Source organism: Rhinoderma darwinii, chromosome 5 (genome assembly GCF_050947455.1).
Source record: "Rhinoderma darwinii isolate aRhiDar2 chromosome 5, aRhiDar2.hap1, whole genome shotgun sequence".
Taxonomy (NCBI): domain Eukaryota; kingdom Metazoa; phylum Chordata; class Amphibia; order Anura; family Rhinodermatidae; genus Rhinoderma; species Rhinoderma darwinii.
Window position 1 is genome coordinate 307,818,424 of NC_134691.1, and position 17,062 is coordinate 307,835,485.

The following is a 17,062-nucleotide window of genomic DNA, read 5'->3' on the forward strand; positions in this document are numbered from 1 at the left end:
AGTCTGATCCAGCACTTCTACTCTCTTACATTTGTCCCCTAGTCCTCGCTAAAATACATTTGGCAGGTTAACAAGAAGAGGGTTTGTTTGTAAAGTGTTTCCATAGAGACACATAGGCCTGCATAGAAGATATAGACACAAAATGGTAGGAGATTGTGTATATCAAGTCTATTTGCAAAGTTCCCTCATTTTTATTTAATAGATAAATTAGAGCAATGGTTGCAAAAGTATACATACCCTTTAGAGTGCTTTCCAGCTCTAATTTATTGGCCATACATACTCTTCTGTAACTTTTACTAAATATTCCCCTGAATATGACCTCACCCAACATGGAAGTTTGCCTGCTCGGAACATACAAGCTGCAGTATATAATTTCAGAAACAGTGCTTGCCTGCAGATATCTTTTTGAACCTTAGATTTAGAAATAACTGGAGACAGTGCACTTATAGCTTTACGGCAATGCGTTTGTTACACTCCACTTTGGCTCCAGTTGTGGGGCCAGAAGCTACAACTTCCATATGGTCATCTAGCAGACTTCCATGGTGATGGAGGGGTGCGAAGTTCACACAGTGTTTTTTTTTCTATGGCAGAGCAAATCTGCCTCAAAATTCCTTCAGGAAATTTCAGACAGATTTTTTAATTGCTGGCGTTTTTTGATGCTTTTTTTCTATCATGATTTTTTTTTTAGCCGTTTAATCTAATGCAAAAACTGCAGGCAAAAACCGCTGCAAAAAAACGTTCAAAACATTCTGCCTCCAATAGGAAGCCAGAGGCGGAAACCGCTCAAAGAAAGAGCATGATGCATTTTTTTCTGTGAGAGGCCATAAGCCTTCTATTGAAATCAATGAGGGGCGATTTAGGGTGTTTCTTGGCGCTGATTCCAACAAAATCAGCATTAAATATTGCCGTGTGACCATTTTATTTTTCTAGATAAAGATTTGCTGTAAAATATTTTAGTTATTTCTGAGAACAGAATGAAATAACGAGACACAATTCAGAAAGAGGCAGCAAAGATAGGATTCATATTCACAGTAAGATCTACATGTAAAACATACTACTGGCTGGAACCTGCATGTAACACATACAAATAATCATGATTGATGCCTTTTCATTGTTAGTGGCTTTTAATTTGAAATTCATGGGGCTCATTTGTGTTGTAGTTACATTGTCTTAAACAAAAATCGGATTTTTAATGTATTGTTACAAAGTAGACAATAGTGAACGCCAATGGAAGTTGTGAGGCAGCACATTTCTGAACAAGAATGGTAATGCAACTGTGAATTTCGGAAAACCGCGTCATTCCTCAACATGATTTTTTACATATCAAATGCATCCTCCGATCAGCACACACATTATACAATTGTATCTACTGTTGCTTCTCTAGGAGAAAGAAAAAAAAAATGATAGTGCATATCAGACATACGTTTTGTACACCATCTAAAGGATGGTATTTAAAATCCACTTGCTGGTATCTAGAGTAATCTTGTTTACGGGAACACAGGCAATCCACGATTGCAGTTTTTGAACAAAGATTGTGAATAACACCCAGTTATATACAGTGGGAGACACCATGCAAGTGACACGTACTGCATCGTAAACATTAAAATATATCCCTTCCCGCATAACCCATTAGTGAATTTATAATTTCATATATATATATTTGATGTGATACTATCCACTCAAGATAATACAACGTTTTTTTTTTTATATTAGCAAACATTACAAGAAATTTTCTTTCTTGAATGCTGTTTTTGTTTTATACTTCTAAAGAGATCAAAATAAATTAAAGATTTTATACATAATTACATATGGAGAGTTAACTTATTTTATCTTTTTAGTTCAGTACAAAGATACTTGCCAAAGTCTACCTAATGCATACTATTTTTTTTATCTTTTTTTAACAATCGCTAGTTATATTACTCTCAATCTGAGATGAACAGCAATTTTTTAAAATTTGTGTGCTTACTTAGGAATTGCTATGCGGACCATCTTGGGGTTGCAGAAATGGCCCTTTAGATTAATAGGTTACGATATATAACCTCAATTGACCACTTTTCAGCCCCAAGAAGGTAAAAATATTAAATAAAGACTTTCTACAGTAGTCTGTTTTGGGCTGCAGAAGGATACATCAAAGCCCACGGTGTGCACTTGACGGCTTGCAACCAAAAATCTTTTCTTGCTGTATCAGACTGAGAAATAAAAATAAAAACTTCCGCTCTGATATTAAGGGGTTAAACACTGGACAGATTAGCAGCTTACAAACTTTGGCTTCAATCCAGTACCCAAAAAGCTAAAACTGTGATTTCAATCCTTCTTATACATGGTGTGTCATTATGAAATTGGATTTTTTTTTTTGTGTGTTCGTACCATTTTTCGTTTTGGAAATAGCAGGACTAGATCCAATTGTCTCCGACACATAGATGTAAACCCTGTAACAATCCTGTCATCATAAAAGTTTTCCACCTACTTCATTCCATTTAAAAATAATCCTTCATAAAATCCTTCATACATAGCTACATAATGAAAACAATGGGGTCGTCAGTCTAGCAACAAAAAAGACAAAAATAAAACAAAACTATTTTTTTTCTTTAAAAAATGTAGTTTAAAATAATAATAAAAAAGCGGAGGGTCACACAGATCTTCGTACAATGGAGACCTGTATAGTTCTCAGCCTGTTAAATTGAGGCAGCAAAGTACCTTAAAAAAAAGTCCCTTGGTGCTAAAGTGTAGTGGTAAAAACAAAAGCACATTTCACATTCTGTCTGCCCAATTTTGAGAAATTGGAAAGGTAAAATGACGAAAACGTATTAATTCTAAACAAAAGGTTAAATCCCCTATTTGCAAATTTGTATTTTTTTGTGTGAATTTTTTTTTTAGTGGACACAAAAAATTTATACATCTATTGTGAAGTCCATGGAAGCCTTAAAATTACAAGACTACATGTTGTAGGCCACATATATGGGGTCCAGCTGATCTGCCAAAAACCCATCTCGTAGGTGCATACGCTGTTTCTCTCCACGGGAGTTGATAGGAATGACACCAATGTCCACCACTACGACCACGCCTACAATGAGATAATGTTCCTCCAAAATCACGTTGGTGACAAGTGGTACCAGATCCAGGGCTTCTTGTTCAGAGCCATCAAGTTCTACTACAACGACTAACAAATTTGTCCAGGTAAACACAGCACTGGTGGGAGAAAGAATGAGAAGAAAAAGTTTGAGTTAGAGACAATGAAATGCTAAAATATACCAGTGCTCCATGAATATTCTGTTTATAGGGATGCTGAAAACATGGCTTATACTGGGTCATTAAAGTAGACTGAACAACAAAATGCATTGACAAAATAAATTGACAAAAACAAATGAAAAATAAATTCATAGTAGCATATTATTATAATATTTCAGTACATATGGTACCTAAAATATCCAAAGAATCACTATTGTAAAGCAGTCAAGTCTCCAGGGAAGAACACAATGACAAAATCTGGCTAAAAATGAGATACCGGTCAACTGGATGGATTATCAACCCCTACCCAGTCACTAATGTGTGTTAAGCTTAGCTGAATGCTGCCACCTAGAACAACAATTTATACAAATTGGATGGTTAGGATTGTGTTTGTGCATCTAGAGATACACTATTGGCTTGTGATAACCTTTCATTGTTTGGGTTGTTTTAGTAGGATTGTCGTATGACAATACTCTCATCCAGCAGCACAAAAATAATGTCAGCAAATGCTGTGATAAGCTAAATGCCAACACAACAATGACAAAGAGAAACGGTTACTTTATGGTCTTCCCCTTTTGTAGACATCCTTTTCCTTGCTTCTGCTTTCCTCTTTTTGGCACAACCCCTTTAAACTTTCCTATATACACTTTCTTCATATTTTCTGTTGGATTCAGATGAATTCTTCCTATTTTTCTTTGAAATTTTATGTTTCAATAATTTTTATGAAATTTCGACATCACAACCGTTTTACAAAAGTGACCAACAAGGTCATGTTCATGAATGTTTTGCATATTACAGTATTATTATACACTACAGATGTGTCCACCCTTAGTTTTGCTTGAATTTGTTTAAGGACTCCAATTTCTCATGAAACCATTTCAATACAATATCGCGACATGCTAGCAAAGCCCTGACAGGCTGCAGTTCACATCACAACCGCTGGTAGGCCACATAAACACGTAGCATAGACATCTACATACATGATAGAGTATTGCAAAATCATGTTGTTCTTTTCAAACGTAAGGAAGGACAAATTAAAAGGAAAACAGAACAATTACCATTCTGTAACACTCTTGTGGGCTCTGATCACAGATGTTTCTATATCAATTGGGTGATATCTCATCCCTCGTAGCTCCATTGCTTCATCCAGTGCCCCAACCACATAAAGAGCATCATGTCGTTCTATATGGAGAAATAACACACAACTCTTTCAGAAAAGCTTAGTCTTCCAGTAAGCAGAGAATAAACACAAATCTGAGCTTCTTTTGTCACTTATAGTTGTGTTCAAGAAATCATATGAGACCAAGTTACAAAATACCTGGGTGAAATTTATGAGAAATTTAAAAAAAACAGAACTGGACGTCATCTTTAATCCCATATTTCTTCACAGGATTGTAAGAGTTATAAATAAAATAAAGAAATCCCCTATTAACTCAGCACTGATCGTCTCAAATACCAATTGATTCCAGACATTTTTGCAAATGTATTGGAAAGATGCATTTTGCATGAGCTGGTCATGGGCTCTAGATATGAACTGTGGAGGTTATGACCCTGAAAGTCATAAGGCTAGGACCCCACAGCAACTTTTGGTCATTACTGCAACTCTTATGCAACCCAATTTTTAACTATGAGAAAAAAGTTGTGGGTGACTTGCGACCACCATGTCAGAATTGTTGTACAGCGTTTTACGCCATAGGGAAACATTGAGGTATCATGCGGGTAGTGGTAATGCTGTGATTTTACCACAACTTCCATGGAACAAATGCCACTGTGGAGCCTTCACCTAAATCTTCTAATGTTGACTAGCTGGTTCTGAGCAGAAAGTTTAGTGTATGATGTAAGCGCGGTTCCTAGCCATGTTACAAGTTAAGATTCAGTCTGTCCACAGTCTAGTGTAAATGCAGCGGTCGGTCAGTCCAGTCCAGTGTAAACGATGCGGTTGGCAGTCCACAGTTTAGTGGAAACGCTGTGGTAAGCTATGTAGTAATATGGATTTTTAATATGGCTATCAAACAATATAATTTGGCTCCTACATGTTTAGATTGAGGCTCCAAAGTGATTTTTTTTTAAGCCTGAAATCCTGATACATTGCAAAGATCACTCAACAATTCAATAAGTAAAAGATTTCAAGAATCTGGCTCAAACTTTTTTTTTCTCCGTCTTCTATAATAGTCAGTAAGTCACATATTGAATTTGTGCTGTTTCAGATACTAGTAAAGATACAAAACTTCTGACCAGTAGCGTATGCTTTGATTTATTCTTACCGCCATTTGCATCTGTTAATTCCGTTCTTCTTAAGAATCCCAGGTAACCCGTTCTTGCCCAAATAGTTTGCGTGTCTCCAAAACTAAGTCTGGAACTGAAATGATCAGACTGCAGCGACTCATCTCCATAAATTGTGAAGTAGCCACTGGCATTATGAGCGCTATGAACCCAAATCTGCAAACAAAAATGAAAGAATGAATGTTTTACATTTGTCTTAATGTATATGAAACACTTATATTTATCTACGTTATTTGACCTATCAGAAAATTCAACAGCTCATATGACATCCTAATGTAGAGAACCTGTCACCAGGACTGGGCAATTTTGATTAGGTTGATGCTCTATGAACACACAACCAGTGGAAATATAGTGGTCCACATATGATAATCATGACTTATGGTGGCTGTTCCTTTTTCCACTAGACCAGTGGTCAGCAACCCTCGGCACTCCAGCTGTTGCGAAACTACAATTCCCAGCATACCCCGACAGCCTTTGGCTGGAATAATAAAGCCGTTGGTTGTCAGGGCATGTTAGGAGTTGTAGTTTCAAAACAGGTTGGAGTGCCGAAGGTTGCTGACCCCTGCTCTAAACCATTAAGCAGCACCGAGAAAACTAGGTTGTCAGCTTATCCTAACCAGAATGATTTCTTTGAAGTCTTTTATCCTTGAGGAAGAAAAACGTAGGGATTTTTTTTCTGCCACCTTGATCTGCACTTTGGGGGACCATTTCAGCAGTGATAGGGAATCTTTTACCTTGTGACAGGTTCATTTTAAGAGAAACTATATACATTTTTTATATGTACTGAAACCTGATCTGTTATATAAATCTGCCCGTGCACATAAGATAGGTATTGATTGAATGCCAACATCTATCTCACACTAACCTCCAGTTGAGATGCCCCCATACATTAGATTGCCAATGATCCTAATGAAATCTGCCACATAATGTGTAAGGGTACATCAATGGAGCTAGTACTCTTAGGGTATGTTCACACGCTGAGCCAAAAACATCTGAAAATACGGAGCTGTTTTCAAGGGAAAACAGCACCTGATTTTCAGACGTTTTTTGAGCAACTCACGTTTTTCGCGGCGTTTTCGTGCCGTTTTTTTGGCCGTTTTTGGAACTGTTTTCAATAGAGTCTATGAGAAAACGGCTCCAAAAACGTCCCAAGAAGTGCCCTGCACTTCTTTTGACGAGGCTGTAATTTTACGCGTCGTTTTTTGACAGCTGTCAAACGACGACGCGTAAATGACAGGTCGTCGGCACAGTACGTCGGCAAACCCATTCAAATGAATGGGCAGATGTTTGCCGACGTATTGGAGCCGTATTTTCAGACGTAAAACAAGGCATAATACGCCTCGTTTACGTCTGAAAATAGGTCGTGTGAACCCAGCCTGAGTCCTACTTATTCATTCCCAAGAAGCAACAACGAGAAAATTCTTGGTTATATACAAGATCTGGTTCCTTTTGATCTAATACTACATTATGATTGAAGACCAAAAAACATTGTGTGTGACATATAAACAATTGAAGACTCTGTATATTGCTACTATGTAACAGTCAAGTATATATACATTTTATAGGCTTACTCTGTAACGTACACCATGAATGTAAAACCGCAATTTCATCACAACTACTCAAAATTCAGATAAGGGAGAATGAATCAAATTTCAAAACCCGTTATCAAATTCTCTAAATCAATTACAATAATTCCATAAAGCTTAATATATGAAAGAAAGAATTGATCGCTAGGAAAGCCATTATTTTAATAGAGGAAATACTTCAGACACAAGTTAATTGTAAGTCATTTCACAATGGCGTTTTTAAAAGCAAAATGATACATTCATGTCCTAAGCAAAAAATGCGACATCTTAAACCATGGGAATAGCGAAATCTCATTGATGAATGTTCTGTCACGATTCAGAAGGGGAATGTAATCTCTTTTATAAACCGCAATAAGTTGTAAGTCTCTCGTACAAAACCCTTTGATTTCTGATCTGCAGATATATTATATATTAGATGCCAGAGGAGGAGAATCATTTAAAAGATTAGGAATGAAAAAAATGGCCACAGCGAGGACGAGGAGAAACAAAACCCGATTTTACGGTTTATTTAAAGAGGATTTCCAAGACTGAAGTGATATTTGGAAAACCCCTTTACTGTGTCCTGTGTAGGAAAAGAAAAAATATTTCATATATACTTATAGTATACTAAGTATACTTTATTGAGACTGCACCAGTCTTAATCAGAAACAAGCTGGAGTAAGACGGGACAAAATTGATTAAAAAACTAATTTTTTCATTTGATGCATCTTCGACTATTAATGAAATCTGCGCCAGCAAGTATATAGCGTAGATTACCGCTATAATTTACAGACCTCTATGTGTCGCCATATGGCTGGTCTGTGAGGCACCATACTGCCCCTAGAAGCAACGCATTGGTGCATAAATTGGAGCTGCAGTACCAGACACAACCCATGGACAAAAGTGGCGCTGTTTCTGGAAAAAGCAGACCATTTTTTCTTTTGTCATACAACCCTTTAATCATTTAAACAGTCAATTCAAATGTGGGTCCCATTTTTGTACCCTAAACGTATCTTAGATCAAACAAACTTTTTATATTACATTATAACCTAGATATTACTCATCAGAGGATTGGACAGCGTGACTTACCTCACCAAGATGAGAGTCTCCAAGGGGTCCCTTTGTTTCTGGATTTGCAATTATTATTCGAACACCTGGAAGGATCTGTTAAGAGAAGAACAGATATTATTAGGAGTAATTATGAGGACGCAGTCATACGGCACATATAACCCTACCAGAGGAAGATTTGTAATACGTCTAATACTTGAACTGACTGTAGTGATAACGGTTGAGAAGTGAAGTTACGAGGAGAAAGTTTGTGATCCACTTACTTTTCCTGATTCCATGAGAGGCAAACTGTGCGGAGATCCTCTTTCTACCAAACGGACTCTGAAAAACAAAAAGGTGTGAAGTCCTCAGGATAATGATTTATGTTACGTTTCAATATATCACATTAACAGTTACTAAGATATTATAATATATTCACACAAGCCATGACTGCAAAATATCTCTTCATATAGTATATGGAAACATGCAGAGATGTGATATGTTATACTTATATAGACCGGATAATATATGTGACCACCCTTTATGACTGACAGTCAATATGTAAAAGAAATGCTTGAGAAAGACCCTGCTGTTATTATGGGTTGAAACATTGCTGTGTTTGCCATGGCTCTTTGACCAATAAAAATTGTTTCGATCATACTGGATATGTGTGATGTCACCCAAGAACTTTTGTAAGCACCCTCTATGACATTACTAGGTACTGATACATTAGTCGTCCATGTATCATGGCATGGCATACTGAATCAAATACATTTTGCCCACTCCAGTTGTACCTTTAAAGTAAATTATTCACCTTTAAACACTATATCATTTTTTAGGTACAATATTCTGTGTCGATTAATTTCATAGTATATTTTTATAGCAGTTGGAGTGCTGTTTTTCTGATATAGAGCTCCAGATCCAATGCAGAGTCTTCACATTAAAACATAAAATTCTAGCTGCCTGCAGCTACCACTAGAGGGAGCTTAGGAGCTTACTGTATAAGGTTTTATCATTTGGTCCAATGTATAAACAGCATGCAGCAAAGATCTAGTGGTGGCCGCAGGCAGTCAGAAGCTTAACCCGTTAGTGACCGCCAATGCGCCTTTTAACGGCGGCCACTAACGGCCTTTATTCTGATGCATATGCCCTTTTACGGCACTGCATCAGGATAAAGTAAACAGCAGGGAGCTGTCAAATCTCCCTGCTCTCAGCTGCTAGAGGCAGCTGAGGGCTGGGGGCGTCCCTGCTCTGCCGTGTGAGATCGATATTAGTATCGATCTCACCCGTTTAACCCCTCAGATGCGGTGCGCAATAGCGTGCACCGCATCTGAGTGGTTTTGGAGAGAGGGAGGGAGCTCCCTCTCTCCCCCACCGACACCCGGCGATACGATCACCGAGTGTCTGTGTCTCCAATGGCAGCCGGGGGCCTAATAAAGGCCCCCAGGTCTGCCTGGAGCGAATGCCTGCTAGATCATGACCTAGCAGATGCCTGTCCGTTTTAAACGGACAGGCAGTAATACACTGCAATACAAAAGTATTGCAGTGTATTATAATAGCGATCGGAGAATCGCATATTAAAGTCCCCTAGTGGGACTAGTCAAAAAGTTAAAAAAATGTTTCATAAAGTTAATTTTAAAAAAAAAATGTGAAAAAATATGAAAAACCTATCTTTTCCCTTTACAAACTGCTTTACTATTATAAAACCAAAATAAAGTAATAAAAGTTACACATATTTGGCATCGCCACGTCCGTAACGACCGCGACTATAAATCTCTAACATTATTTAACCCGCACGGTGAACGGCGTAAAAAATGTCATAAAAAGTGATCAAAAAAGTCTTCCTGCAAAAAAAAAAGCCCTCATACAACTGCATCGGCGGAACAATAAAAAAAAGTTATGACTCTTCAAATATGGAGACACAAAAACAAATAATTTTGAAAAAAAAAGCGTTTTTACTGTGTAAAAGTAGTAAATCATACAAAAACGATACAAATTTGGTATTGTCGCAATCGTAACAACCCGCTGAATAAAGTTATTGTGTTATTTATATCACACGGTAAACGGCGTAGATTTAAGACGCGAAAAAGAGTGGCAAAATTTCAGGTTTTTTTCTATTCCCCCCCAAAAAAAAGTTAATAAAAGTTAATCAATAAATAATATGTACCTAAAAATGGTGCTATTAAAAAATACAACTTGTCCCGCAAAAAACAAGACCTTATACAGCTATGTCGACGCAAAAATAAAAAAGTTATAGCTCTTGGAATGCGACGATGGAAAAACTTAAAAAATGGCTTGGTCATTAAGGTTTAAAATAGGCTGGTCATTAAAGGGTTAAAGAAGCACTCCAAAATTTATTTTTTTACCTATATACAGCAGCATAAGCTATTATTAAAGAATATTGTGGAGGCTCCTTTGTTACGTCTTCTGTATATCCGTTTTAGTTAATGTGCCATTTATGGATTCTGCTATCTTGGTTACTTCTTCCGCTTTGATATGGTTCCCCTAATACAACCTACATTTCCCATCATGACTCTGCAGAGGCAGAGGGGGCGGAGTCCCATCATACTACACTCGCTCTGAGTCCTATCTAAGTTCACTAAGTGAGTCATAGATCAGTGACATAGAACTTCTGAACTCACACTGCGGAGTCTCAGTGTATCCTATGTGATGCAGATTCAGCCGGTTTCGTTTCCTGTGCTTCCAACTAGTGATAGGTTTATACATGTCAGCCCCTACAAGCAGGAGACAGTGAGGAGCTGCATCTGATAGAAATACACTGGACTCTTGCACAAAGTGCTCACAGATAATATAGATAGTTAGTGTGCGTCGGGGGAGTTTTATAACTGCAGCTACTCATAGTATGGATCCTATTATAATCACTGCACTCCTGCTTCCTTAGATAGAGCAGGACATCCACAGGCACAAGGAGGGTGGGGAGAGGAATGGGTCTTAGAGTTGTCAGGAGGGATGTGATTGGTGATGATGTCATCCTGTAGTTCCCAAGAAGTCCGCCACACAGGGGAGAGTGACCTCCTGTCTACACATGAGAGCATGGACTATTTTGGTGGTCAGACTGAGATCACATGATACAGCTGCCCATAATGAAAGGGTTCAAAATATATGGATGCCACTGCACTGGGAAGAAACACATGACTGCTAAAATATTGCTGGTGTGCAAAAATAAAATTTGCTGAACTGCCTCTTTAGACCCCAAGAATTTAGGACCTTTTTAGATACACCCTCCCCCCCCCCAAAAAAAAACTGTGTTTAGGACTGGTCATTAATTTTAAAGTGAAGCTCCACACAACAGCCTATGTTCGCAGTACATTAAGTTACTATTGGCTGCTGTAAAGAGACATTCTTCAGTAATCTGACAGTTCTCCCGAGGACTGTGCCACAGACAAGAAAATTGGTTATCATTTTGCACTTGCAGCAAAAGAAAAGACTTCTAATACTATCATTGTATTGGGGAATATCGGTTTAATACCAGAGATGAATCATGTCTAACTCTGAGCAGGATAACAATTGTACTATTTTTTTTAATACAATAAATTCTCCTAAATATCCTCGTGACTACATTGAACTGTGTTACATGATATCACTGCTTGCTCACCATGGCTAGACATAAAAGGCCAACAGTAGCCATTACATACACATCCCCACACTTTGTGCATTATAGTATTATCTGCTTCATGTTTTATAAATTCCAGATTTTTGTGGGGGTTCCATATATATTTCATTCCTTACAGACCGGTGGTACAAATACAACTATGCGAAGACATTTATACAACACAGATTTATGTTGTGTTTCTGAATAGTTTATAATCTGCTTTCTTGTGTTTTTAGGTTTCTCTGACAGAGTGATATAATAACTTATGGAAAGAGGGGTGGAAATCTGTTATAAGGACACCACATCATTAGTAATAAATAGCAAACACATGTTTCTAGTATTTTACCTTAGACAGCCCGCATACCAAGTTATAGTTGTGATCCACTGCGGGGCCCAAAAAAACATATCCCCTATGCAGGGACACGATTTATATAATATGCTTCTAGCAGCAAAAAAAAGAGCAAGTCTGGATGTGAAATGTGCAAAGAATGTTCTTGGCAATTGTTGAGTAATTGTGGGTAAATTATTTGCGTTTTACAGCACTGCCCATACACAGGACATTCTGTAACTATAATTATACATGTACGAGTCCTGCACTATAATGTGGTCAGAAGGTCTATGCTCCACAGGACACTAAAATCAGCATTCTCCATCTAGGTTTCTATGGTGTTAGCCAGATGCACACTAAGAAGCTGCACTTAGAGGGCTTGTCCTCTTTCAGTAAGTTAATGTTTTGTTTTTTATATTTATATAATTTTCCAATATATTTTCTGTATTAATTCCTCACGGTTTTCAAGATCTCGGCTTGTTGTTATTCAGTAGGAACATTCATTGATTACTTCTAATGAATGAAAATTCTGTCCATGGTCATGTGATACACACAGGTGCTGGGATTATTAGAAGACACAACTATGATACACATACTGTAACGATCCGTGCACTTGTGTGTCCATCACATGATCATGGACAGAATTTTATACCATCGAAAAAAATAATGCATTTTTGTCTCTATTCCTAACATGTCCCTTAGAATCCTAAAAGACAGAAGTACCCTTGGAACTCGGTAAATGACAGCAATCATAAGCAAGATCTTCTCAGAGACATTACTAGTGCAGCCACCAGGTGGCAGCATCGGTCCCAGTGAGTAAAGCAGCACAGAAGGAGAAGCAGACTGGAGGACGTAAGTTTATGGCTGGTTGTCTTAAAGGGGTTTTTCCATCTTAGACATTTATGGCATATTAACGTATCTCTAGAACGGGACCCCCTGACCCTTGTCCTACTTTCTCTTGCACTCGCTGCTCTCCAGGTACTGATTGATGTCGTGGTCGGCGTATAGAAACAGCCAAGCTAGCTGAGCTACGCGGTTTCCATAACTCTAATTGACTTCTGTGGAAGTTACAGAAACAGCGTAAGGGTATGTTCACACGAGGGCGTCCGTAACGGCTGAAATTACGGGGATGTTTCAGCCTGAAAACATCCCCGTAATTTCAGCCGTAACGGCATGTGCAGGCGCTTGAACGCCGCGTCAATTACTGGCGTAATTAGCGCTGCTATTCATTGGAGTCAATGAATAACGGCTCCAATTACGGCCAAAGAAGTGACAGGTCACTTCTTTGACGCGGCGTCTATTTACGCGCCGTCATTTGACAGCGGCGCGTAAATTACGCCTCGTGTGAACAGACAAACGTCTGCCCATTGCTTTCAATGGGCAGATGTTTGTCAGCGCTATTGAGGCGCTATTTTCAGAAGTAATTCGGGGCAAAAACGCCCGAATTACGTCCGTAAATAGGCCGTGTGAACATACCCTAACTCTGTAAGCTCGTCTGTTTCCGTACTCCCAACCACCTTCTCAGTTAGTGGCTGGAACAAGAGAAGGCAAACGTGGGTCAGGGTGCCCCATTCTAGAGATCGATGTGAGTCCCAGAAGTGGATATGCTATAAATGTCCAGGATGGGAAAACCCCTTTAAGTGGGCGCTGTGGATGGCACTAAAAAGAATGATATTAGAAAAATTAGCTATTGCATATATATGTCTCTCTATCCCATCTTCGAATGTTGGGGATATGGAATTTCCTGAAGACAACCTTTTTGGTCATTGCAGGTCCAGGTTCGCTATGACCCCCCCCCCCCCCCCAGCAATTGGCTATTATCGTCCATTTCCCTGGCAGCAGCAGAAATGTAGCATTACATGCCGGCCATTCATTCGATGTTTGGATTTGCCAGGTCTGCTCTTATATAGTGGCTCTCCCTTCTGGCACAAAGGGCATGTGGACAAAAGTTGTCAAGGGGAGACAACCCCTTTAAACAAGACCCAGATGTGGGACATGTTCTCGTCAGGATCACCCAGGAGAGTTTTTGTTCAGGGTGGTTGAGTCACAGACATTGCTTCTTCACGGCATCTATGGCTCTATTAAATGGCGTTTCCATCTGGAAAATGCCTTTTCTAAATGAGGATCAGCAGTTATCCCTTGGGAAGTTGCAGGCAGTCACTCACTTCCCCTGCAGTCGCTGCTCTATGGGAAATGTAGTAATTTATGGTTATCATTCATGAATGACCATGTAATACTTGGTCGTGCTGAGTCCCCCAGAGGAGAAGCTGTTCTATGCAGTGGCTTAGAGATGGTTCCCAGTAGGGAGCCCCCATTTATGACGTCCATGTGCCTATACAGGTTTGGATACTGTTATTAAGATGCAATCCGGTTTGTGCTGCGCATGCATGTTTATGTTGGAGTTGGGTGAAATAGCTGGCGGCCGAATGCTTGCTATCTCGTGTGTATGGCCAGTTTAACATTATTGCCTATAAACCAGAAATCAACAGCACAGGAAAAAAAGCAAATGTCAGTGCACGCCTCATAAGACTTGATCCAGAAGTCCCTTTATGATATAAAAACATGGATATCCAGGCAGTGCTCCAAGTGAGGAATCCTTTATTAACCCACGCAAAGTTTCAACTAACACAGGAGCTCTCCCCTATGTACTGGGTGAGCTGAAATGTTGCATGGGTTAATAAAGGATCATTCATTTGGAGTGCTGCCTGGATTTTCATTTTTTATATTTTACGGACATTGACTTCAGTTTTGTCCTCAACCGTGATACTACCTGTTCCTTAGAAATTTGTCTCATATTCCACTGGAGATAAAGATAGATAAAAGAAAAAAGGACACGGCGCCAGAAGAGGTTTGTTTTTCTCTGCCTGAGGAAGACGCCAGTCCGGCGTTGAAACGCGTAGCAATCTGCTTACCTTGCTTTATGCAATAAACCAACTTTTATCAACCAAGCAGCGCCTACAGTATCCCTCTTTTTTATTTTATTTTCTTTACAACTGGAGATAAAGATCAACCCTGGTCTTCCCTCTGCCACCTGTATTGCCCTGAATTTCTTGTATATGGAAGGTTTATTCCTTCTTGTGGGCACCCCAGTGAACATTGGTTATAAGCAAGCCTGCCGCACCAGGGGAGCCCATGCCTGCATGTAACATAAGATCTCTTCTTACTTTGACAAACATGTAGCAATCTTTTCATTGTTGATACAACATTGTTAGGCTTCATTCACATCTGCTTCGGGGTTTCCGTTCATGGGTTTCCGTCAGACCTTTCCTTCAGGGGAACCCATGAACGGAAACCAAAGCTTTCCGTTTTCATTACCATTGAATCCAATGGTAATGCTTCCATTGCTAATGGTTTCCGTTTGTCTCCGTTCCGTAAGGCATCTGTCTTTTTTGACGGAATCAATAGCTATTGATTCCGCCAAAAAAAACAGAAACCTTACAGAACGGAGACCATTAGCAACCATTAGCAAAGGAAGCATTACCATTGAAATCAATGGAAATGCAAACCGAAAGCTTTGGTTTCCGTTCATGGGTTCCCCTGAAGGAAAGGTCTGACGGAAACCCATGAATGGGACGACGACGCAGACGTGAATGAAGCCTAATATTGTAGTATAGCTTGTGTTTAAAATATTACTGTAAATAGCACTGCGACTCTAAATTCTATCCATAGGCAAAATCCAAACTCCATTATATTAACCAAAAGTTAGTTCATAATGTGTAGCGTAAGTAAAACTGCAGTATGGGTAAGAGATGAGAAGCAATGCTATGAAGTGACAAGTGATGGGAATGTCATGTTACAGCTCTATAGGAGGATGTCACTTTCCATATTAACCCCTTCGCACACCACAACGCAACAGCACATCCTGGTGCGGGGAGTGATGTGAGCCACACATTGAGCCCGCTCCATATGCTGCGGGTTTTAGCTGTGTATTACAGCTGACACCCGTGACTTACTGCCAGGAACAACGATCTCAATGTTTCTGGCTGTTTAACACTTTAGATGCCACAGTCAATCACGACTGTAGCATCTAAGGAGTTAGAGAGAGGGGGGCGGACCCCTCCAACAGTCCATCGCCCTTCCTGCGACGCAATTGCAAGATGATGATGGTTGTCATGGCAGCCCAGGGGCCTAATGAAGGCCCACAGGTCTGCCTTCTCTCCGCCTCTGTCAAAGCCTGTAAAAAATGACAATATACTGATCGCCGGTTTAAAGTTCCCTAGGGGGACTAATAAAACGTGTAAAAAAAAAGTTTCATAAAAAGTTTTTAGTAGTGAAAAAAATATATATTAAAAAGTAAAAAAAAAAACCTTTTACAATTTTTCCTAATGTAATGTAAAAAATAAACAAAATTGGTATCACCGCGTCTGTAAAGTCCAAACTATTACAATATAACATTATTTATATATTACTCGCACGGTGAATGGCGTTAATTTGTTTTATAAAAAGTGATCAGAATTGTATGTACCAAAAAAATTGTACCTATAAAAACTACAGCTCGTCCCACAAAAAATAAGCCCCCACATTGCTCAATCGACAAAAAAATAAAAAAGTTCTGGCTCTCAGAATGTGGTGAAACAAAATAAAAAAAAAATGTAAACAAAGTTTTTCCTTTGTAAAAGTAGTAACACATAACATTATATATATATATATATATATACATACACATATACATACAAAAACCATAGCTTGAGAAAGGTTCTTTGTTGGACAGAAACGTCGCTGCTCATTTGAGGTGAATAAATCCACCCTTTTTCATCAATCTTGAAGTCCTGCTGCCGTTACTTGATCCTATGGTTTTTGTATATATCAAGTCGGGGAAGTGATTCATCCTCTGGGTAACGTGCACCTGGCCTAATTTATAGCTACTTGGAGTGCTGTGTTCATTTGCAATTGGACTTTATATGTGTAAAACTATATTAATTGTGTATCTTCGTAATCGTATTGAGCCGCAGAATAAAGTTAAGTTGTCGTTTTTTTACCCAGTACATTATATGGTAA

General features: G+C 38.9%; 1 protein-coding gene across 7 annotated transcripts in view; it reads right to left on the reverse strand.

Annotated features, from left to right (window-relative positions):
- Positions 1-561: 561 nt before the first annotated feature.
- DIP2C (disco interacting protein 2 homolog C) overlaps positions 562-17,062 on the reverse strand; it is a 443,314-nt gene continuing 426,813 nt past the window's right edge. For all 7 annotated transcript variants that reach the window (XM_075827418.1, XM_075827421.1, XM_075827417.1 and 4 more), the window contains 5 exons: positions 8,408-8,465; positions 8,166-8,240; positions 5,493-5,667; positions 4,287-4,410; positions 562-3,189 (listed from right to left, as the gene is read on the reverse strand). In XM_075827418.1, the coding sequence (XP_075683533.1) occupies positions 2,937-3,189; positions 4,287-4,410; positions 5,493-5,667; positions 8,166-8,240; positions 8,408-8,465 (685 nt within the window). In that variant the 3' untranslated portion in view covers positions 562-2,936. The remainder of the gene's footprint in view (positions 3,190-4,286; positions 4,411-5,492; positions 5,668-8,165; positions 8,241-8,407; positions 8,466-17,062) is intronic.